Source organism: Anguilla rostrata, chromosome 2 (assembly GCF_018555375.3).
Source record: "Anguilla rostrata isolate EN2019 chromosome 2, ASM1855537v3, whole genome shotgun sequence".
NCBI classification, from domain to species: Eukaryota; Metazoa; Chordata; class Actinopteri; order Anguilliformes; family Anguillidae; genus Anguilla; species Anguilla rostrata.
This window is the reverse complement of record NC_057934.1, coordinates 24,318,836-24,343,757: the sequence shown is the minus strand read 5'-3', so window position 1 is coordinate 24,343,757 and position 24,922 is coordinate 24,318,836. Positions and strand designations below refer to the sequence as shown.

The 24,922-nt window shown below is 44.3% G+C and overlaps 1 protein-coding gene across 3 annotated transcripts in view; it reads left to right on the top strand.

Annotated features, from left to right (window-relative positions):
• LOC135247647 (thyroid hormone receptor alpha-like) overlaps nt 1–11,710 on the top strand; it is a 139,480-nt gene extending 127,770 nt beyond the window's left edge. For all 3 annotated transcript variants that reach the window (XM_064321353.1, XM_064321355.1, XM_064321356.1), the window contains one exon: nt 80–11,710. In XM_064321353.1, coding sequence (XP_064177423.1) covers nt 80–330 — 251 coding nt within the window. In that variant the 3' untranslated portion in view covers nt 331–11,710. The remainder of the gene's footprint in view (nt 1–79) is intronic.
• The last annotated feature ends 13,212 nt before the right edge of the window (nt 11,711–24,922 follow it).

Here is a 24,922-nt window from a genome sequence, read left to right as displayed (position 1 = left end):
CTATTGTCTCTGTCAGTGTAGTTTTTGCTATCGATTACACGGCTGCTGCTCATCGTTTCCCGTTCTCTTTCCGCCTCAGATCGCTCCGGCCTCACGTGTGTGGAGAAGATCGAGAAGTGCCAGGAGACATACCTGCTGGCGTTCGAACACTACATCAACTACCGCAAGCACAACATTCCTCACTTCTGGCCCAAGCTGCTGATGAAGGTGACAGACCTGCGCATGATCGGGGCGTGCCACGCCAGCCGGTTCCTGCACATGAAGGTGGAGTGCCCCACCGAACTCTTCCCCCCGCTCTTCCTGGAGGTCTTCGAAGACCAGGAGGTGTGAAGCAGACCGAGGGGGGGGGGGGGCAGGAGCAAAGCAGAGGACTCGCCCCCCCCGAACGTCGGACGTCAAATACACCACCAGCAGCAGTTTTCACGAAAAAAGAGTTTTTCTTCTTTTTTTCCCTGCTCCCTTGTCTTTTGAATCAGCCGGACGGCCCTTCTGTCTCAGAGTTTGAACTTGGCGCGGACGCGAGAGAGCACGCCCCTTTCCGACCTGCGGACGAAACATGCTCACACGGGTTTGCTTGAACGCCTGCCCCGGTTTGGCTCTTTTCTCACAACAATCTTCGCTTTGTCCCCGCATGTGTCCTCACTGCCGTGAGATGGCGGTATTTGTAGCTTTGCACCTGTTTCCCAGGTGGTGCCGGCACGTTCCAAACTGGCCGCCTTCCAGTTTTAAATCTCAGTGTTAATGTATGACATTAATGCTGTGAAACAGAGGTCCCCACAAAAACACACGTGCTTGCACACAAGCCTTTGTTGTATCAGACTCTGTTGTCTGGACAGTAACCGAAAGCACTTAACTACAAAAGTTTCTGGACTCAGGAGATGGTGTAGCAAGGCTTGCTAATTTAGATAATTTTCTCCATTAAAATTAGGCTATCTCGGTTTTGCAGCAAGTCTGTGACTATGTTTGAAAGAAGAGCTCTATAAAGCATTCAGGACAGTTTTTAATTAGGTCACCCGCAGCCCCATTTGGCTATGGGAACAGCTGTACCCTAGTCCTCTGACTGGGCCAGCTGTTGATGATTTGCCCACTACGTTGTGTGAGCGGGACCACATCATTGGCCCGGACGTTTTTCCACCCCCCTCCCCCCTCCCCATCACACTCTCGCTGTGCAGAGCTGCCTCATCATTGCCTGCACTGCAACCGCCAGCAACGGCGCCCCTCCAGAATAACAATTGAGCCCTTCCTCTCACGGGAAAGTCACTGCTGCAAAAGGGAATGGGTAGTGGCAGGGTGAGAGCTCAGAGAGAGGGACTCGGCAAAAAGAGAGGAAGAGAGAGAGAAACCCGAGAGCCTGAGACAGCGGGTCGGTAGCGACATGCGCTTTCTGGAGTGCCTTTGCACAGCAGTCTGCCAGCGCTTAGTTCCCTGTGTACCCCTACCCCCCCCCTCCACCCACCTCTCGACCTCCTCCGACAAGCATCGGAACAGCACTGAGAACACCATCTCACGCGGGGAGGGCCTTTGGCCCACAACCTACAAAGCACCTACCTTCAGCCGTTACACTGTGTTCTTGTCTCTTGGTTTTTGTTCTCAACAGGGTGGAGGGGGCCGTGTCGTCCACGTTTACAGTGCATTCCACACCTCCCCACCCCCCTACACACTCAGACACCTCAGAACGTCGAATACCGTGCTTACTTTTTGTGCGGCGCGGCGTCGGAGCACGTAGCCTCAAGGGGAGGGAGTCGTCCAGGGCTCCCCCCCCACCAAATGGTCAGTTCAGTTCAGACCCTCCTACTCAGCAAAGACCCTGCTTCGGAGCAGACGAGACTCCGGGGAGACAGGGGAGGTGGGGCGTGCGTCCCAGCCCCCTACCCTTAACCCCTCCGCTCTGATTCGGCGAGGGCTGTCGCAGTGGCCGTCATTTACCTCGGTGTGGTCGCCTCAGGCTGTGGTTGTTGGGGACTGCCCCTGTACTGACAGGCTCTACCTCACCTCTGGTCACAGGGCAGCTGTCCACAGCCCACCACCCACACACACTCACTCGTACAGTATAGACACTCAGTGCAGTTCACACAGACTCCCGGTCCGTCACGCAGTCCGGTCGTAATACCACTGAAGACAGGAGGGCCCACCGTTCACTGTTGTGATCTTGTGTTTTTGTCTTTTTTTATCAGAACTGTTTTTTGGGTTTTTTTGGGGGGGAAGGAAGGGCATGACTAGATGGGGCCGGACAATAACTTTGTTTGGGCTTGGATTTTTGTTTTAATGTGGGACCAAGTGTCACATTGGAATCCCCTTCTGCCAAGACAGAAGAAAAGGAATAAAAAAGTGAATGCACGTCTGCAGACTGTGAGAACAGTGAGACGAGATACTGAGACCTGGAGGTGGCCAGGCCTTGCCCAGCGGGGTTTAAGCACTGTTTTTGAGGAAAAAACGTAAAAGACAACCTCATTTTGAATGCCAAGCAGTCATTGGTTGAAAGAAGCGATTGGAGGGATGCATTTTCAGCGAATGGGAAAGCGGGCGGGGAATTAGCCTAGGAGATGCTGCGGGGGTGAGGGCATCGCGCCGTCCGCAAAAGGCCAAGCTACACTGCCATGTGAACCATCTGAAGATAGTTAGCTCTTGTAATGCAAATGAGAAATTGACAAATATACACTTACTGTTATACCTTCTGATTGGAGAACCCCCCCGGTCCGAGCTGTCTCCCCTCCCACTGCGTAAGGCCTCCCAGGATGCCCCAGTCTGCTGTTTAAAGCCCCACCCCTCCCCCAGGAGTAAACTTCCACATGTCCGGTCATCCATGCCATTGGCATTTTTTGCACTAAAGCAGCAGACCCTCCCCATTCTTACCCAGTCCCATGGCATGCACTCACTCTAAAGACTCCTGATCTGCTCTGTCAAACAGAGTCTGCCCAGGAGTGATAAAGTCCAACTGTCACATTGTCAGTATTAAAGAAAGGAGCATATGACAGTGATAGTCCTTTAGTTGAAGGAAAATGGTGGACCTGGCTGGGGGGATCGCGTAAGGGGGACTCGTACCCCTCCGCAAGCCCTGTCCTCTACGCCCCTTTTCCTTTCAGCACTGTGTATCAACCCTGCTGCGTTTCCCCCCAGGCCCCCAACCCACCACCTCCCTTTTTGGGGTGACACCGAATGGCGGCTGGCCGTTCCCTTGTGAGACAAGGCCGGACGTCTGAGAGCCACTGAATGAATGTGAACAGGATGCAGAGGCAGCAGCGGGAGTTGGGGGGCGGGGGGCGAGGCAGATAAGCCACTCCCCCTGCCTACGACATAAGAAGAGGGAGACAAAGGGAAAGGACATGGACCCATGAGGCATGTTTTGCTAACTTGGGCGAGCGAGATAGGAAGACAGGAGCGGAGAGCAAGATGAGAAGAACCGTGAATGAATCTGCCTTTTTTTTATTGGAGCAAACGCACGCTGGTGAGCAAAGTGAACACGGCAGACCAGCGCAGCAGAGGCTCACTCTCTCAAACGTGAACACATGGAGACATTGAGTGGCACCTCCTTGCTCCCGCCCCCTTTTTCTCTGCTCGGCAGCCATTCTTTCTGGAATATAAATATGCCGCCATCCCCCCTCCAAACCCCTCGACTCCGTAGTCTTTCTCTAGAGGGAAATAAAGTTTCGACTCTAATTGAGGAAAAAAAGAATTGGCATTCCACTGATGCGGGTACGGAATAACACCTTCCTATGGAGAATGAAACAACGACCATATAAACAAAGGAAAAACAAAATTTTAAAACACAACAAAGCAAAAGTTATCACATTGGCTTTGTCCTGCCTTCTTGTGAGCGGACTGGGTGTTTGTGTGTGACACTAGGGGTTACAATGCTGCTTTACCTTCTAAGTCAAATCTTATTTTATTTGAAAAAAAAAATATTATAAAGAAAGAATTAAACACCTTAAAACATCATTTAAAAAAAGATGACTTTAAAGACTCCAGAACAAAATTGAGCTTGGAGAGCTGTTTTTATTTTAATTTTTTTTTCATTTTATCTCAATGTGGTTTTTTTCTGTTGACGCTTAACTGCTCTGTGTTAAAAAAGAAACAAAAGAAAACAAAAAAAACCAGCCGTAGTCACTTTTTGACCATGCGTGCAGTGTAATCTAGACAGGAATTTCACTTCTTCACCTCACCTCTAGTTTGTATTGATAAGCCAACTGCTCTGTTGTTTGTGTGTCTGTCCTATCGTCCGTCCCTTATATCAGGAGGAATTTGCAACAAACAGGAATATTTTCTCTTTTTTCCATTTTGTTAATTTTTTTTTTTTTAAAGACTGCAAAAAACAAACAATAATGCAACGGAAACTGAAAATACAAAAAAAAATAAAATAAACCTGACTGAGACACAAATCCGCTCATACCTCACACAACAGAAAACTCAAATGGACTTTGGAAGAGTGGTGAAATGCAGGCACGTGTGTGTGTGCGTACAAGCATGTATAGAAATGTACATTGAGGTATACATGCACATACTCACGTATGCATTTAAGGCGATAACATAATAATCCTCTAAGCTTTGGGGTTGATAAATTGCAGTGCTTTCATCATCTTGGAGGATTGCGTACATACGCTGACAAACGGTGTCATGACTGAGAAGCAGATTCACTCAAGTTTATTGTAATGACTTTGGTTTCATCAAGATGTCAGGGCTTCAGTGAAATCAAAGAGTGTGCCTCAAAGCTTAAGGAGATTATTTCTGTGATGGCCAGGTGCTTCATGGTATTGAATGTAGCTGACAGTACTGGGCTGGAGACAAGCTCGGCTCCCACAGCCTCACTTGGGGTCACCAGCAGAGTGCAGTGGACAGTGGTTGAAAACCAACGTTACACATGACAAACTGAGAATATTGCCCCCTACAAGGTGCAATACTTTGTTCTTGTTTTTACTTCTTTGTGTTATTCTGTTTGATTTTTTTTTTTTTCATTTTGTTTTATTTTGGCCATAACCAAGGACAAAAAAGACAAAAAAATGTAAGAAAAATAAGTGCGCATGTGTGCATACCTATATATGTATGTATGTACGTATGTACATGTGTGTGTGTATATATATATATATATATACATACACACACGCATGCACACACGCACACACACACACACACAAACATACACACACAGACATACACATGAAAACACTCACATACTCATGGTTGAAGCTAGAGAATTACCTTATGGACACATCCCACCATCCTGTACAGTAAAATGTATACCTATGCGAATGCTTAGTACATCTGTATGTGCGCATGTGTAAACACTATTCAAGTCTGAAAGTGCCCCATGAGGTTAACAATCAGCCCCTGCCTGCCCGTCCTGGCGAAGAGTGTCACGATCACGCCCCCTTCACATGTGTCTTTTTCCGTAAACGGAGCTGTGCCGTTTCCTGGGGGAATGATGCCGGCGGAATGCGGGCAGGCAGAGAGGGGGCCAGTACGGAGGGCGGGGCAGGCGGGTGGGGTAGGTAGGTGGCAGGGAGGGAGGCATTTGCGCCGTTGCCATGGAAACTGGGGGGTTAGCACGTGCGGTGACAGAGTGGGTGGAAAGCTTAAACATGTCCCTAGTGCACCTTTCCACCGCCAGTTGTGTCCCGTTGGTCTAGCCGCAGTGAGCGAACACATGGGGAGGGGAGCCCGATTGGTGGCAGTTCTTCTGGTATGTTTTCTCCCTGATGCCAAATGTAGAGTTTGTTTATGACAAAAGAAAATGCCAGTAGCAAGATGTCTATGCAATCCCTTTCAACACCAGTCGACAGCACCGTAGCCCCCTCGTTTCCTCAAACAGAGGGCCTTTCCATCAGTCAAACTTTGACGAAAACGCTCAATCCTTGCCTGGAATTTCCTCCCTCATTTTACAGTATGCATGAGTAATCCCAGTGTTTATTTTCATCCAACCCCCCCCAGGGGGAGCAAAGACCCTTGCTACTCTCAGTGTTGGCTGCAGAAGGAGTTTTAGCAGCTGGTGGAGAGATTGCCGACGGGAAACGCTCCTGCTCGCGTTCAGCTCAGCCCCCGGACTCGGAACCACTTGTTTAAAAGCAGAATGCGTGGAGAGGCGGGAAGTCCTGATAAACCTCTTCGCAGTCGCGGGAGGTGCGGTGTGCTGAGCTGAACACCGGAGACCTCCACATCAGGTCTGTGAATTCATTCATTGGCTGTTGCGCAGAAAGACTGTGAGTATGCACGTGTGTATGTCTGCATGTGTCACGGAGCCAAAACTCTCATGGCTTTTTTCGCATTGGTGCTACCTTGTATTGCTCAGTAACTGCAGTGACCTGAATTGTGAAGGTTCAAAGAGCCCTGTTTTTTTATCATTCTTATGGAATGCTAATGGAAAATAAAACTTCTTTAGTGAGATTGTAAATATTGAATCTATTGGGTAAATTAATATCTGTAAATGTTAATTTAAGAGAATTATTGGTTAATGGGTGGGTAATGTGTTTGGTTGTAAAATATGCATTGAGGAAACTTTAGTTTCTCTTGGAGGTTTTATCTTACCTCCTGAAGCTCATAATCATGAACAGAATCGCCTATTAATTAATGAACAAACAAACAAACAAATCACCAACAGACAGCTGTTCCTCCATGCCCACATGAGACCTTATTCCTGAAGCTCCACTCTGCAACAGAGAGCAGAGAATTGCTAGATATAGGTTACCAGATGGTACAGAGTTCTGTTCGATTTATGTAACAGCTATAGCATCCAAAGCGGTGTCCTGAATGGACTGGCACACAGGGAACAGTGGCCTGACATCACCTAAAGACACAAAATCTTGCACAATTTGATTCCAGTTGATTCGATTCTTTGGATTTTAGATTAATTTCTCTGGATTTGAACAAAGATTCTGATTCGGTTATACGTTCTGTGGCCACCTGACTCATTTGACTGCTGTTTTATTACTTCCCTGCTTGCGATCGGCAGTTTAGTTATGCAAACTGTTTCTGGTTAGGCCAGTAGACAGAAACAGAAAAAAAAAATATGAAAGAGCAAAGATGTCAGAACAATTGTGACAGTAAAGTGCAATATGTTGCGAATGGATGGTGCTGTGAGTTCAGTTGTTTTATAGGCCATGCTGGATGCTGGGTCTGACAGACCAGGGACTGTGCATGCATTGCAGCACTGCTAGTTGTGTGAGTGCAAACCTTTCCTTTAGGAACTTTTTTACCAAGGATATTTATAAAGAGTATATGTCCATGTGGCAAATTTAAAAATGCACCCACCCCATGAGAGTGTCAGTGACCAAAAGCAGACAGACACACGTGCATACACGACACGTGCACACTCGTGTAACAAGACTGGAAGAGAAAGTTATTGAAGGAATATCTCAGGTTTAAAAAAAAAATTGTTTAAATAAATAATGAAAGAAATATGTAGATACAACTATTGTTAACTCATGGTTTCTTCGCTTCTGGATGGAAGCTGTGCTCTGTTCTTTTGGTATGTGCTTTCTCCCTTTTTTTCCTCTTTCACTGTCTGTTCTTCCTTTCTCGAGTTGTGATTGGTTCGAAGGGATGTGTGGCAGTAGGGTGCACCGCACCTGGTTTTCTGGCCTTTCCAAGGGAATTGAAAGCAGAGCCCATCATGTGCTTCAGCCTGCAGTTTGTCCACTTAATGTCGGCTGAGTAAAAACCTGTTTTTTCACTTGCAGTTCAGCTGTGAAGAACGTCACGTTAGCCCCCAGTTCCAATTCATAAAGATCGAAAATTCCCTAAGGTCAAGACTGATCTCATACTGCCGCACCATCCCTCATGCTTGTGAGTTCAAATTAAAGCAAAGGAAATGGTCATATACGTATATATATATATATATATATATATATATATATATATATATATTTAAAAAGTGTAATTGTATCAACACACAATAAAGGGACAGTGGATTTCCTTTTTTTAACTTCTGTCTTTGACAGTTCCCTTTCCTCTGCTGAGCTTGTGTGATGCTCTGTATCCAGTGACAGCAGAGGTGCCCAGGTCTGGCCCATGTGATTGGTTGTTCTGTGCTTGTGGGTTTGAAGAACATCGCCCAAGGAGTCAGTCAGGAGAGCTCCTTCTCCCTTGTCTCGTTCTGTTGAAACCAAGTGTCCTCTGATTTGCTTTGGTTCTCTTTTGTCTTGCATGGCGAAAGTTGCGAATGGGCAGAAAAGCCCTGCCCATAGTTGTGCTGGGACTATGTGTGTGTGTGTGTGTGGTGTGGGCGGGTATGTGGGTGTGTATGTGTGTATGCGTCTTCATGTTTGTGTGTGTATGTGTGAATGCTTGTAGGGCTTGATCTGGGCCAGCCTGCTTCTTTCACAAGCACCTTTTGAGGCCATGCAATGAGACAGATCGCCCCAACAGCAGGGACTTGCAATAGAGCTAATAGTATAGGATTGCCTTTCTTCCTCCCATGTTTTGAAGAATGTAACCAATAATGAGTAGAAAGGCCAGGGGTAGGGGAAAAAGAAGGGGAGAGGATATATGTGTGGGGGGGGGGGACTGGGGTTTGTGGCGCAGTAGTAATTCATGACCGCAGTCTAAAATGCACATGGGGTTTCACTTTAATGGAGCTGGAATGACTTTCACCTTACAAATGGAAACCAGGCTGCTGATAGCGTAATACCTGTTGTGGGTTTTTTTTATAGTTCTGAACAGCCTTTTTAATTTCACGTGCTGTTGTTCGGCTGTGCTGAGACTGCCATGTCTGTTATGGAGACGACAGAGCGAAAGACGGGCTGGCTTAATTTTTATCATAGCTTTGCGCAAACATCAGTGAATATTGTTAGGCAGGTTTTCAGAGAAGACAGAGTGCATCGGAGGTACGTGGCACATTTCTGGATGATAGGGAAAAAATGCAGCTGCTCTCCTGGGTGACCTAAGTGCTGCAGGCCAGATTTCCCAGGAAACCATGGGGGAGAAGACCTGTTTCTGGGTCCTCCTCCCTTTCACTCTGTTATCTTGCCATTTCAGGGGTTGTAAATCCTTTCGATGGCCATGGAGTTCATTGCTTTGGGCTGCAAGGTAGGGTGTGTGATCCAGTGACACCAGCCATGTCCTTGGGAGATGTTTGTGTGTGTGTGTGTGTGTGTGTGTGTTTGGAAGGGGGAAATAAGGGGAGCATTTGTACTAGCATTTGTATCCATGTAGTAGTGTAGGTCTCTGATTGGCTCCTTGGTTAGAGGTGTTTAATATCCTCTTTGCAGTATAAGCTACGAGAGTGGTGTGGGGGTATATAAAGTAGTGGGGGTTAAAATGACTCCCTTGTTCTGCCTTACTGTAGTAAAAAATGGCGCAATGTGGACAGAGATTGAGTTGTGCTTTGTGCTATGAACTATGGCCTGAAGCCTGCCCCAGGCAGGGCTTGCTGTGCTTATTTGTGTTAAGATCAATAAGTGGCTATTAGTAATAAAGATAGTGATAATAGTAATAGTAATTCTAGCGATAACTGAGATCGTCCTGTTTGAATCTGTCCAATGTCCTTCCAATGATGGGAGGAGCCTTAGTGGGATTATGGGAGGGGCTTTGAGTGATTTTTATGCTGCTTGTACTACCTATGCGCGTACATTTGTTCATGGAGATTATTTTTATACAGAGCATAGAAAGATACTATGCCTAGACAGCGAGGAATGTAAGAATATTGAAAAAGTCTATCAAATGAGGAGGGGTAGACAAAAAATGTATTTTGTTGACAAAGATATAAGTACATAGAGGAGTGTTATATTTGAATAAATAGATCTATATCTATGAGTACATATGCAATGCTTGTCGGGATGAAAACGGGTCTGTTAGGCTGGAGTTTCTCAGGATTGATTGTGAGGCCTCAAAGGGTGCTTTCAACCTCCTGTTCCCATGCAGAGTCTTCGAAATGTAAAATACATTTCTTCGGACATCAGGGTTGCAGCTTTCGACACAGTGTGTATCCTCTGAGCACAGTACAGATACACAGCTGTACCTTCCATTTGTGACAGCATTAGGGTAAAAAAAGAAATTCAAGATCTGGAGGGGACAAAATGAGTCAATTTAGTTCTACCATTGATATGCTCCCACTCACCAAAGCCAGTGGGGCAAACTGTTCATTGCAAAGTGCTGACAGAAGGATCCATGCCAGAAAGCCTGCCGCTCTGTATTCACTAATCTCTAGCACTGGGAACAGACCTCTGGCTGTCTTGGTTGTAGACTTGTGTTATTATTGCTGAGCTGTTGCCTGAAGTCTTTACCTGTCCAATCCACTGTCCGATCCAGAGAGAGGCCACATGCACCCATAGGATTCTAGGGGCAAAGCATGCACCCTTCGAAACGCACCCGATTCAGACCTGGAATATATCTGACCAAATTCAGCCCTTATTAGAATGAAATAAGAAACCCCTCGCTACATCCATGGGCAGGTGTCGTCTTTCTCTGGTTGAAGCCATGCTTGTGTCACTTATTGTAATTTTTATGGGGATTTTTATTGTCTTTTTGTCCTATTTTTAAAGACAATATCCAAACTGTACGTTAGCCAACTGATCTATGTGTTTGTGGTTACAAAAAAAAAAAAAAAGTCAAATGCAGATTACAAAAATTCTCCGACAACCAGCAGTAAATCTGTCCAGAACCACGGAAAGAATGACAGGAAGCAAAAACGCTGTAACTACTATTACTACTATAACTAATACTACTACTATTACAACTACTATTCAAATTTTTAAAGATTCACTTTTGTATCACTCTTCAATCTGAGCTCCTTGCTTCACTGTGATTGCAGAGGCTCCTGGGGAAAGAGGGCATGTGCTGTATTGATGCTCAGGGGTCGACAACCTGTCCCAAGGTCAGGTTAGAAGTGAAATAGCAGCCACATGGGAGAGATTATAGGAGCCAGGCCCGCGATATGGCATCTCGCGGGCATCTGCTTTGTAACGAGCAATAGAACATCACCCCCGGTAACACAACCTCAGTATTCCACAGGGCCTGTGGGATTTAGCAAGCTCTGACTGTGAGATTTGGGGAGTATTGTGAGGATGGTACTGTGTAGTCAATGGAAAAATTGGGATCGCCTTCCTCTGGGCAGATCTTTAAAAAATGGGATCACAGTCTCTCAACAGAAGTTACAAGGCCGTAGTCTTGATCTGGTTTAAGACAGCAGGAATTCATAAGGGGGAGTGTACAGCACATCTAGGAAAAGATGAGTCTTGGAGTCGAGCCAAGATACAGACACAAACACACACTTGCCTACACACACACACACACGCACCCACACACACTTAATACTGGTATTCACACTGTTACAAGGACGCAGCAAGCAGAGGAACAGTAGTCAGGGTCCAGGTGGAGAAAGGGCAGGGATAGAGTACAGAAAGGCTGTAGGGAAACTCTGGGTAAAATATTTACACACATACCAACACACACACATGCACACACACTCATGTACAAACCTCCGAATATCTACTGTGATCTCCTCTCGCACCACCCACCCCCATCTCAAACGAAATCCCACCCTCCTGGCAGTGCACTGCCACCCCCTCCTCCTCCCCCCACCTTTTCCAGTGGGTGGTGTGATGTCAGGTTTTTTTGGTGGGCTGCTGACAACAGGTCCAGACAATCAGCGTGTTTGTAAATGTCAATGTGTGATTTTCAAATCTTTGTTTATGGTCAGGATTTTAAAGGAAGATATTTTTATGGTAATTGTCGCTGGTCTATTTTACTATATATTTATGTAATAAATATGTGACTAAATTTATGCCCTTGTCTCCCTTGTCTGCTTTTGTTGCTCTTTCACTCTGTCTTCCTTGCTCTCTGTCACTCTTTTCTCTTTGAGACCTTGCTCAGTGCTTGGGGGCAGGGCCGGCCCAAGGTTTTTGGGGGCCCTAAACAAAAAGTCTATATGGGGCCCGCTGTTTCGGTCGAAAACCACCCCCCAAGCCCCAGCCAGCAAGATTTGGCACCAGTGCGTTACAAATAAATGTGACACAAACAAACAAACACGCAACACAATCCTCACCTCCTTATTTCAGAACAGGGTGGCTAACGTTAGCCGCCCCCAGCTAACGTTGACTAGCTAGCTAGCTACGGGTAGGGACGGGTCATCCGACCTCTCAACCTTCACCGACATCTCGGAAAACATTAGGTAGGTAGCTAGCTAGCTAGCTAAAGTTTGTAGCTAGCTGAGATAACATATTGGTGCTGTTCTGGTTTAAAACATATAACGTTAGTATACCAATATGCTTGCAGCTTACCCTTTTCTCGACTTCTTTTCTCCTCTTCGATTTTTTTCTTTTTTCTGACCCAGATAGGTACATTCATTTCATGGCAGCTAGACAGTGGATACCTAGCTACTGCTGGCAGTTGACAGGCAGTAACAGTAGACACTAACCTCGCCTACCAGTCGGCGGAAATATAACGTTATTGTGTGCTGCACGCATCATCCGCAGCGCAGCCCCCACAATTTAAAATCCTCCTTCCTAGTTCCAAAATTAGGTTTAAGAAATTTAGAAAGATATACGAAAGATTTAAACAGAGAAATTTCCAAATGTGTGACTTGCACTAAGGTAAAAAACCTGTCAACAGAAAAAGAAAAAAATACAAATGTTTAAAAAGAAACAGCGAAACAGCTTCCCTTGATACTGAATTCCTGCCCATATTCTCATGTGTGGTCCAGGATCTTCCCAGGTTTCACACCATTTGCTGAGACATGGCCAGATAGTTTTATGATTTGGTGATGTTGTCATGAGGCTGTTGGCCCCAGCCATTCCAGCCCGTACTGTAAACAGTTCACTGAAGCATGTTGGGCTTGTTTCACTATGACTTCAGGATTGTTGGCACAGTGGTTTTCTGGTTCATGTGCTTCCAGATGTCCTGCAAAAATAAAAATATATGTCTCCAACTCATTAAAAATATAGTGAGCAGATCACAGACCAAGTATGTGCTATCCAAGCATTTGTGATGCACACACTAAAAAAGTTTGACGTACAAAAAGTGCTTAAGGGTCAGACATTAACAAGGATTAGCTTTCAATTTCATTATGTACTTTATCAGTAACTGCTGGGCCATTTATATTCCTTAATTCCTTAACTTATATTACACAGCTGCAGCAATGATTTATTTTCATTCTCAAATAACACCTATTCAAGTGAGAACACAGTTGGGCATAATTTACTCCTTCCTCAGAGAAGGTGTTTTTCAGTTCAAAGAACAAAAGTTGCCATGGAAGCTCTGTGCCCATAAAGCTACATGTAAAGGTTAAATGGGTAGTTAGACATGCTGCCAAACATTCATTTATTGTGGTTGCTACCTTATTAGCAATATTTTACTGAGATGCAGCATCCACTGCACTTTTGTGAGAATATTGCATCACCTTGGAGCAAAAAGATGTGTTTTGTCCATGCATGCGTATCTTTTATAATCCTTGTTAAAGGCTTGGTTCCTATCAAATCAAATTGGAAAAACAGCATTTCAGACAACCTTAATAAGACCTATTCTGGAAAACAATTGTTGTCTGTAGCAAATATGACACAGGTCATGGCACTAAAGCACTTACAGAATTTCTGTTATACTGAGATGGCACAAAGCTGGGAACAATTTCCCCTCTTGAGCCTTGTGTTTATGCTTGTTACAGTCGGCTGTGGAAGTGGCTTAGCAAGGTTGCTGACTGTTCTTTTCTTTGTTGCAGCCTTGCAATCAACGCAAGGCATGGTCATGGAGCAACCCATTTATTGAGGCAGAATTTACAGCTGAGTCATCTGTCCCTCAAAGGATCCATTTCTGGCGATGCAGGACGCAGAAAGGCAGAGGGGTTCCACAGGTGAAGTTAGTGTCTGACGTGTCTCTGTGTCACACTGCACAAGGCTGCCCTGATAGCCTGAGGTCGGTATGATGCTGGTCCCCCTGGTGGTGGAAAGACAACACCGTCGCTTCAGCAGCACTGTGCTGCATGCGGCCATGGAAGGATTCTTAGGCAAACTGAATCCAGCCTGTCTGGTACATTAAGTTCTTGTGCTGGGATCCACAAATACTGGTCTTATACTTGAAGTGGATGCACCCCACCGGTTCTGTCCATAACACTGGCTTTAAATGTGTTTAGTATGTTCTTTCAGCGTGATTAATAGCTGCATGAAAAGTACCCACATTCTTTGGTGTTTTCAGTTTATGTAGCTCATTAGGGAAAACTGAATGGGTCTTGTGAGGCTTTTCCCTACACTCAGCAGTGAGCTTGCTCTGCTTGTGGGCAGAGGCTGTTGTGGAGGCTGTGATCTCATAAAGGCATTTTTCTATGCAACCAATCTCAACCCTGCTTTCCAGACCCAAACTTCTCCCACTGTTCCTAGGCCCCCCCCCCCCCATCTCTAATTCTTCATGTTCAGCTGTAGCAGGAATTTTCCACTGAGCAGCAAACTGACAGGCAAATATTGCTGCTAGCAACACATTCATATTAAAGCACCCATCACAGCATACTGAAATGCACACATGTAATCATTGTGTAGAAATGCAACATTCTCATGCTTTTACACCCTCATTGTCTTTGTGTACTAGGCCCTTGCCAACAAATCAAAAAGCTTCAATTAGAAAAAGAATTACACCACTGACAAAAGTCCAACACTATACATTCAAAGCAGACAAACCTGTGAGTTGTAAAACTGAAAATAAGCTTGAGTTATTAAAAATGAAGCCCAACCAGGCACCTGCCAATAAGGTCCACACAAAAAAAGTCAAAAGCACTATCGATCATTCGAGCCAGCTTTTGTGTCCTGTCTCAGTCACGCTGCTCGGCATAAGAAAAGAACTAGGCCGAGACAGTGGTCTCTCTCTCTTTCTCTCTCTCTCTCTCTCTCTCTCTGTCTGTCGCTCAGATTCACATGCATACAAATGTGTTATGAAAGCAGTCCCCCTCCCTCACTGCAATGTCCTCAATTCCACTCCAGAGGGTCAGGTAAGGACACAGGGAGAGAGGGGGCCTCATTGAGGCCCCGCCCCCTCTCATCCCTTTCAAAACACACATGACAAACACTGCACTAGGAAGAATACCAGCAGGGTGATTATAGAATTCCTTGGCAGGGGAGAAGTGGGCAAGGGGTGGCTGATTTGAGGTGGGAAGAGAAAGGGAGAGGTTTGGGGTGCCCTACATTGAAATAAAGGGGTGTAGAAACAGGGGGCTCCAGGAAGAAAAAACATTCTACATTAGTCTCCCTGGCAGAAAAAGAGAAGAAGAGAAAGAAGCAGAACTGGGGAACAGTTACAGATGGGCCTAATAACAAAACTTAAGAAATAAACAAACACTAAAACCCACTAAGCTTGATTAATCAGATTTACACAGCTGTACAAACTCCAGAAAGAGCACGAACAAGTGCAAATGAGGTAATGATGAGCCTAAACTCTGATATTTATGAATGGGCAATTTGGAGAATAAAAATGTGGGTGGGGGTTGGGGGAGCATATATACTCAGGCGGTCAAAAGGGGGAGGGGGTAGAGAAATCTGGGCCTGACTAGAGATGCAGAATCCTGTCAAGTTACATCACCTGCATTCTTTTTTTCTGCCTCACACGACACACAGCAAGTGGCCGCAGCCTTTTCTTCATTTCCAGGGCATTAAAGGCCTTTCCCAATCCATCCCCGCTGTCCACCATGGGCTTCAGCACTGACACAGTCCAGGTGGGCTTCGGGTTGATGTTCAAACGGAACATTTTGGAGACACTTTTCATTTCAAAAATAGTTATCCAGGGATAGCAGATCATCCATGTGAATCATTTCTAAAGATTTTTAGCAGTGCAATTCAGGTCAGATGCATTTTCATGGCTTTACCTGCAGTCTCACCTGTAATATAATATGCGATAAATGCAATTTGAACCAGTTCACTGAGTTTCTAGACAGTTTGACAAACAAAACTATAGTATCCGGTTATATTTAAAAGAATGGGTGCAACAAAGGCCATGGGATGATGACAACTTCAGCAGGATATCCAACTCCCCATGAAGGTGCCAGTGGGCCTGTCCGCACTCATTTTTGCTACTTGTTCTGAAAGATACAAAGGGCTACCTCTGAAAAATTTGCATTTGGTGCATAACTCACCGGACTCCCATTTAAAAGGTGTGGAACGGCCAAATAATGTAATATGTTTAACAAGAGGAATACAGCTGTAAGCTTAACAAACAAGCACACATGTAATCTTAGGTTCTTTTAAATTCTTCTTAGCATGCATGATCACTCTCCAATTTTGACCGCTTATATCCCAGACAGGGTTATATATTATCCCATGGGTTATATATTATCCCATATATCCCATGTCAGCTACATTGCTGGATATGTAAGGTCACTGATAACAGAAGTACTGTGGAGTTGAAATGAACGCATTAAGAATATATAAGTGACACATAAGCTGGAAGCCTGCAAGTTTACTTTTGTAAATGCAAATTTAATTGTGAATTTGAAGTACAGACCTAGATTGCCATGTAAAATGCATATATAATTGTTTCATTGCAAAACTAAATAAAATGATACGCGTATATGTTATCTACATTTATACAGCATATATCTCTGTACTCCGGTATCACTTTACTCCAGTGCATATGATTTGAAATGAAACAATGAATATGAAGTTAAAGTGCAGGCTGACATCATTAAGGGTATTTACGTCTATATCCAGTGATCCATACAGCAATTACAGCTCTTTTTATACAACAACACCTCAATTTTAGGGGGCCAAAAGTAATTGGGCAATAATCTGAAATAAAGTTATCATAGTTAGTACTTGGTTGCAAAACCTTTACATTTGATGACTGTCTGAAGTCTGCGTCCCATTGATGTCACCAGATGCTGGGTATCTTCCCTGGTGAGAATCTGCCTGGCCTGCACTGCAGCCATCTTCAGTTCCTGTTTGATTTGGGGCATTTTTGTCTTTAGTCTTGTCTTCAGCAAGTGAAATGCATGTTCAGTTGAGTTCAGGCCTGGTGATTGACTTGGCCAAGCAAGAACGTTCCACTTTTTGGCTCGGAAATACTCCTTGGTTGTTTCAGCAGTGTTTGGGGTCATTGACCTGCTGCAAGTGAGTTTTGAGGTATTTGGTTGGATCTGAAAAGATAAGATTCTTCCTGCTGCTGCTGACAGCAGTCACATTATTAATAAAGACAACTTAGCCAGTTCCAGTGGCAGCCATACATGCCTAAGCCATACTACCTCCACCATGTTTCAAAGATGAGGTGGTATGCTTTGAATCATGAGCAGTTCCTGTCTTTCCTCACTTTTCCTCACAGTTCCTCACTTTCCACCGAGTCTAACTTGGCAGTTCTGTTCTTGAGGCTTACCAGTGGTTTGCATCTTGCAGTTAACCCGCTGAGGTTATGCTGGTGCAGTTTCATCTTTGCAGGAGTCTTAGTCATATTTATGCCAACACCCTGGAAAGTGTTCTTGATCTGTTTGACGATTGAAAATAGCTTTTTACTGTACAGAAGGACCCAAAATTGTCAGAACTGATTACTATGGGGGAATTTAAGTCAATTTTAAAGGATCGTGAAAATAGTACTCTTGGTCAATTTGATTGCTCCTAAATTTTCACTGAAATCGCTTTGGAAAATTGTACCTGTTTATGCATCATAACTGGATTTTTGTCCTTGACCTTGTATTGCATATTAACTGGATATTGTGTTCACTCGTTTGTAGTGCGTGACAGTTGTATTTGTCTGTTTGTATTGTTTTTATTTATTGTTGTTTATGCAGCTCTCTTGGCCAGGTCACTCTTGAAAAAGAGATTTTAATCTCAATGAGACTTTTACCTGGATATATATATATATATTTTTTTTTTTTTTTTTTTTTCTCTTCACAATGGAAAGTATTTTTCAGTCATCTACCGCAGTGGTCTTCCGTGGTCTACCAGGTTGTTTGCTGTTGCTGAGCTCACCAGTGCTTGCATGCTTCTTAACAATGTACCAAACGGTTGATTTTGACATGCCCAATGATTTGGCTGTCTCTGATTGATTCAGATTTTTGCACCCCCATGATGGCGTGCTTTACCAGAATTGACACTTCTCCAGTCCTCACCATGACAGACAACAGCTAAAGACTCAAAATTGAAATACCGTACCTAGAATCATCTATAGACCTTTTGTTAGCTTCCTTGTACACAAACTAGTGATGCAACAACAGCAGGCCAAGAAATAGCTGGGCACCCATTGTTCAATTACTTTTGGTTTCCAAAAATGGGGGAACTATATATAAAAGGTAAGATTCACATGCATACAAAATCCTGTAAATCCTATGCAGGTTACTCAATATAAATGAAAATTCTTACAATTTAAAGCTGACAATCTATAATTTATCGTTTCATTTCAAATGTGCTGGAGCACTGAGTCAAAACAACAAAAATTGTGTCACTGTCCAAATACTTACAGGCTACTACATATATGTATCACAAACATCTGCTTATGAAGTATTCCCTTCTTTGTAGTAGACTGTGTCCACCAACAAGCATGGAGATTTATGTTCTACACTCCCCAGATTTAATTGAATCTTCATGAAGGCACATTACCCTTGATTTTATTACTTCTATGCATTTATTTCATGTTCCCTGATGTCTTTGAGGCAAATTTCATTGCTGACTGACTTTACACATTTGCGTAACTACAGGAACAATTTCTTGTCCCACATGGAGTTTATCCCTACAATTCTCTATTCACAATTTTTTCCCCATCCAGTGTTCCACACAGATGACTGAACTTTTGAACCCTCCATATTCAGCTCACTTACAGTACTCTCAACATATTGGCTTATGTGGGAATGTAACTAATGTGACACTGAGTATTGTCATGAGCGTTTTAGTGTACGATTGTTACAGTAAATATTTCCTGATGCTGGCTTGAACTGGGGAAAGATTGCTGGATTGCCACATAGATAAGTATTTTCAGTCCTCAGCAGGCTTTCTTTCTCTCACTTCGGTTTCATTGTGCTGCCACCATTTGTTTCACAGCAGGAGGTTAAATAAGAAAAACTACTGCAGAAACCATTGTTTGTAATCTAAATAAAACAACAGCATTGTGATTGAATACTACATGTACATTAATTATGAGTTGTTTTTTATAACGCGAATGATTTCTAGGCACTTCAACTGTAGATTTAGTTTAGAGTTGTTTTTATGAGCAGTCATATAGACACATTCATACATTTTTTATGTTAATAAGCAGTCACATAGAAACATTCATACATTTCATCATCTGTACATACACTACCCTCTACCTATACAGATATATACTACAGCATGCAATCACATATACACACACGCACATAATGCTGGAGTGGTACTTTAAATGGTCTTTATTTATATACTGTCACCCTTTGAGTTTATCTCCTCTACATCCTTGGTTAAACTTATGTTATGAGTTAACATTTGTTCTTGGATTGCAGCTATCCTGCCAATCTTCAAAATCTTGTTGTACTGAATATCTTTAACACAAAAGTAATTTAATTAAGAATTTCTCCTGATTTAGAAAGGAACAGAACACAGACACTGACTACTCGCCTGAGGAAACTGGATTATATCATACTAAATTAACCAGCACTGATACAAAAAATTGGCAATAAAACTGTCAAAACTGTATGCGATTTCTACCGTAGTATTTCAAATATTAGTATGATATGGGCACTACCTTGTGGTGTAATTGAAGAACTGCAGCTAGGACTCATTACATTACATTACATAACATTTATTTGGCAGACGCTTTTATCCAAAGCGACGTACTGTAAGTGCATACTGAAGGTCATTGGAACAACTACAAAACACAGGTCCGATATGGTACAATACTCATTTTGTAACAGTTATTGATAGTCATGAACATATTAAGTACAGTTCACGCAGTAATTGGACTCCCAAGAGTCCACTGCTCCAAATGAAATATCCAAACCAATATCCAGGCTTTAATAAATCAAATTATTTTAGCAAAAAGTAACCATTTCACTTTTGTTATTTTTACATGTTTGTTGATATTTATTCATTTATAACTGTATCATAGTTGTATAATAAGAGCTATGGTGCCATGTGGTGAAAAATATTACTGTTCATTATTATCTTAAAATAAACATTTTTTGCAGTCCTCTGAAGTCTGTTCCTGAGACTCATGTGACTGCAAAACATGGAGTCACCAGGATAGATGACTTCCTGATTAGGCACTGTACCACACGATGTATATCCAGTTATTTGAACAGATTTTTTATGTAGCCCTCTGATCAGCTAGGGATTCATGAGAAGAGCAGCATGCTATTGATGGTGAATCTAGCCATTTTTAACTGTGGGCACACCTGTAGCAACATGCTTCATTGAACCTTCACTTGACATTTCACTGATTTTGTCAAAAATTTCAAGAGGAATGATGCCTTGACTATAACACTGTCCTGAGACAAAATCCAGAATTAATTCATAAACTGCATTATGGACTTATAGACATAAAGGTCTACTAGGTCTAGGTATAGCTAGGTCTACTACTGTAGGTAACAATGCTTCAACAACATGGTGAAATTAAATACAGAATGTATGTAGATTTTTTATTATTTAGATAACATGTAAATGATATGCACAATCATTAGTAGCACAGTTGTTAAACAGCACACAGTTTGTAGTGCTTTGTTATCAGCCTTCTGGGAAATATACCATATATATAAGCTGGAAAGAACTGCCCACATTTAGGGAGAGAAAAGACTGATCCAAGAAGCAGCTTACATTTGAATGAACAAATCACAGGTGAGCTTCAAATCAGAAAATGATTTTCTCTAAAAAGAACAATCAAAACTTTTACTTTGGCATTCATTGAAGGAATGAATATTGCATTGCTCAAAATAAAAACATTCAAACAAATCTTCAATAACTGACTTGATCCCTTCTGGCAAAGTTGTGTTCTTGTTGTGCCAAGTCAGCTAGTTGTTGAGCTACTGTAGATCATGCAGTAAGCTTATCAGTGACATTCCACTTTTCCCCAACTGTCTCCTCTTTGCTCCTGTGTCTATAAGTAGATTTTGCTGTTGTAATGCTTATTGCCAGAATATTCCCCTGATCTGACATGTCTGAGTGGCACACATCCAACTAGTTCATACTGTTCTATGCCAACGAATGGTATATTTGTTCCACCGATGTTGACCCAGAGATTCTCAAGTCTGCCATAGAGACTCTGTAACATGAGTGTGGTACACCAGAGGGCTTCTGAACACATCACAGTTCAATTGGTGAGGTTATTATCAGATTTGGTTTCAGGTTTCCCATGTGCAGGTCATTGGGGGCCCCAGGGTTCCCAGGTTCCTGTCACTCCAATAGCTGCCTGAACCCAGGGGGCAAAGCACAATAATCTTCGAACTGAGGTCAAATCTAATATATGCTTTCATTATTTTTGAATTTTGATTACCGATTGTGGGATCCAAGTGTAAATACAAGCAAGGACTAGTTGACTGTACCTCACGAAACCAGCAAGAATGTGAACCAGAAAGCAGAAGGGCACAGAACACTGGCCTGTGAAGAGAAAGAGGTAAGCTGCCAGACGATAAAGTGAGGAGTAAGGCCAGGGCAGAAGTGAGGAGGAAAACCCCTGAACCACATTTTCGGAGTGAGTCAGGAAGTTCAGTCTGCAAGAGTGCCAGCTCAATTTCCAACAAAAACAAAGGCTGGATGAAGAATAATACAAATCAGCTGTGAATTGCATCGAAATGATTATAGCTCATGTTAAGTTTTATAATATAAGGGAATGCTATTTTTAGCTTACAATCTTATTCAGCTAAACCCACTGTGGCAAACAAGCCTGCCACAGGCCACCGAAGTGGCTTTCCTAGGGGCCCTCCAGCACAGAGATACAGGGAGATGATGTTCCAACAGTCCACATTTATTTACAAGGGTCGGCAAGCTGTTACAGCCAACTGAGCAGATGTAAAACAGTCATGACAGAGGCTCCCCTTGTGTGAGTGGGGATGGCAGATTTAACCTGTGCGCACTGATTACCTCACTACGCACAGGTGCAGCCACTCCTGTTCCCGGGTCCAATTAGCCTGGCCAATTATCTAATTCTTAACCAATTATCCAATTGGCCAGGCCTAATTAGCTTGACCCAGGGCAGGTGTGGCTGCTTAAACCAGCCATCCCCACACCACACCCACCTTTGCAAAAGCCCCTGGATCCAAAAAAATACTAACAGAGTAAGTATGCTTTAGAACTATTGCTGCACCAAAGGTGTTGCCTCCATAAAACCTCCAAGCCTAATAATATTATGTCCTTATGTTTTATATCAGATCCATCACCCATCCCATTAGGATTATAATTTGAAGCCTGCCATTATGGAGGCATTTGAATGACATTTTGATATGCAATTTCATTATAAATGGAATGCACTATTATTTCAGGCCTTTGGGTTAGAAACAGGCAAATGTGCCCTCCTGAATATTTGGAACTTATACATATACAGTACAGGCCAAAAGTATTATGTCACCTGTGTTTTACTTTACTTTATGTAGAGAGGAATTAAGTTAATTTATTAGCATAACCAAACAAAGTATTTACATTTTATTCAGTTTCTACCAACAATAACACTAAAAGATCTTTCATCAAAATAGCCTCTTGGCCCAGTGGAGTCTTCTCATGAACCTTACTATGAAAGTAGTCACCACAAAGTTCCTACAAGCACACTATGCCAAGATAAAAGAAAATTCCAGAACAAAGTATCAGAAAAAAAAGTTGTTGAAATATATCAGTCTAGAAAGGGTAACAATGCCATTTAAAAGACTTTGGGACTCCACCAAACCAGAGAAAAGTGGTGAATCTTCCCAGGAGTGGTAATAAAATTTTTGCAAAGGCGTTGCAACAACTCGTCCAGGAAGTTCCTAATAATCCCAGAGGAACATCCAAAGAACTGCAGACCTTTCTAGCCTCAGCTTAAGGTCAATATTCTTGACTCCACAATAAGAAAGAGACTGGGCAAAAATGGGATTAATGAGAGAGAAGCATGGAAGAAACCACTGCTAACCAAGAATGAAATCAATGCTCATCTGCAAAAAAGCACCTGGATGATCCCCAGGCCTTTTGGGATAAAGTTCGATAGGCAGATGAGTCAAAAGAGGAACCTTCTGGACAACACGGGTCTCGTTGCTGTCTGTCTTAAAGCAAATACAGTATTTCATAGTCAGAACATCTTACTCACAGTCAAACATGATGTTGGTATTGTGATTGTGCAGGGATGTTTTGCTGTGTCAGTACCTGGACGCCTTGTCATTATTGAAGGAACCATGAAATCTGCTCCGCCCCTGAAAATTTTGAAGGATGTCTGGTCATCTGTCCCTAAGCTGAAGCTGAGGCATAACTGGGCTATGCGGCAAGACAATGATCCAAAACACATACGTAAGTCCACATGTGAATGGCTGAAAAGAAACAAAATTTTAGTTTTGGAGTGGCCTAGTCAAAGTTCTGACTTGAACCAAAAAGAGATGCTGTGGCAGGACCTGAAACGATCAGTTCATGACAACCTACCAATTTGTCAGAATTAAAGCAGTTTTGCAAAGAAGAGTGGGCTAAAATTCCTCCACAGCAATGCAAAAGCCTCCTGCCCGGCCCGCCGTCCCGCAGGAGAAGCCTCCTGCCCGGCCCGCCGTCCCGCAGGTGAAGCCTCCTGCCCTGCCCGCCATCCCGCAGGCGAAGCCTCCTGCCCTGTCCGCCGTCCCGCAGGAGAAGCCTCCTGCCCTGTCCGCCGTCCCGCAGGAGAAGCCTGCTCCGCCTGTTGTCCCCGAGGGGCCGCCTGCTCCGCTCAGTGTTCCCGGGCCCCCCAGCGTGCCCACGTCCCCTATTGTTCCCGAGCTGTCGCTGCCCCAGCCCAGGGCCCAGAGACCTCATCCATCCAACAGCCCTGGTGCTTTCCCGCGGCCACGCCTTGGAGGCCGTTTCCCCCTGGGGATGGGGCCTCTCCGTTCCCCTAACGGTCCACCTGCCCCATTGTCTGTCTGTTTACCTGCCTGCCTGTCTGTCTACCTGCTTGTTTACCCACCAGCTTGTTTGCATGTTTGTCTGCCCCCAGGCCGTTGGCTCGTTAGCCAATCTGCCTACCCGTTTGTTTGCCTGTCTGTCTGCATGTCGGTCGGTCTGCTTGTTGTCCTGTCTGCCTGTCTGTCAGCTTCTGTGTCTGTCTTTGGGTTCGCCCCTCCTGTTGCATGTCTCTGTCTCTTTGCGTGTCTGTCTGTCTTGCTGTGTGTGTCACTGCCTGCCTGTCGGTCTGTCTGCCTATTTGTTAGGTGTCTTGTTGAGTTCGGTGTCTGTGCCTTGTTGAGTTTGGTGTCTGTGTCTTGATTCGGTGTTTGAGTCCAGTCAGTCTGTGTATTGGTCAGTTCAGTGTTTTGAGTCCAGTTCCTTGTGCCCAGTCTCGTTCCTGCCTTGTCTAGTCCATTCTTGTCCCTGTCTACTCTATCCCAACCCTGTCTAGTCCTGTCCTGTTTTCCCTGTCTGAGTCCATGTCTGAGTCCAGTCCCTTTCCTGTCTGAAGACAGACACGGACATGGACTGAGTCCAGTCCTGTTCCGTCCCTGTGCCCGGCTCCCCGTCCGGCTTCCGTCCCTGTGCCCGGCTCCCCGTCCGGCTTCCGTCCCTGTGCCCGGATCCCGTCCGCCCCTGTCCCGTCCTGTCTCCAGTTCGGACCCCGTCCTGTCCCGTGTCCGGACTCCGTCCCGAGTCTTGTTCCTGTCTTGCTCGTCCAGTCCTGAGTTCCCCCTCTGTCCTGTCCTGTCCCAAGTCCTGTCCTGTCTCGTCTCGTCCCAGTCCCGAGTCCGGTCTTCTCATCCCGAGTCCCGTTCCTGTCCTGTCTTGTCCAGTCCCGAGCCCTGTCTGTCCTGTTTCAGTCCCGAGTCTGCTTCTGTTTCTGTCCTGTTCCAGCCCCCGAGTCCAGTCTCTGTTCTGTCCAGTCCCGGGCCCTGTCCTGCCCTGTTCCTGAGTCCTACCCCATCTGAGTTCTGTCCTGT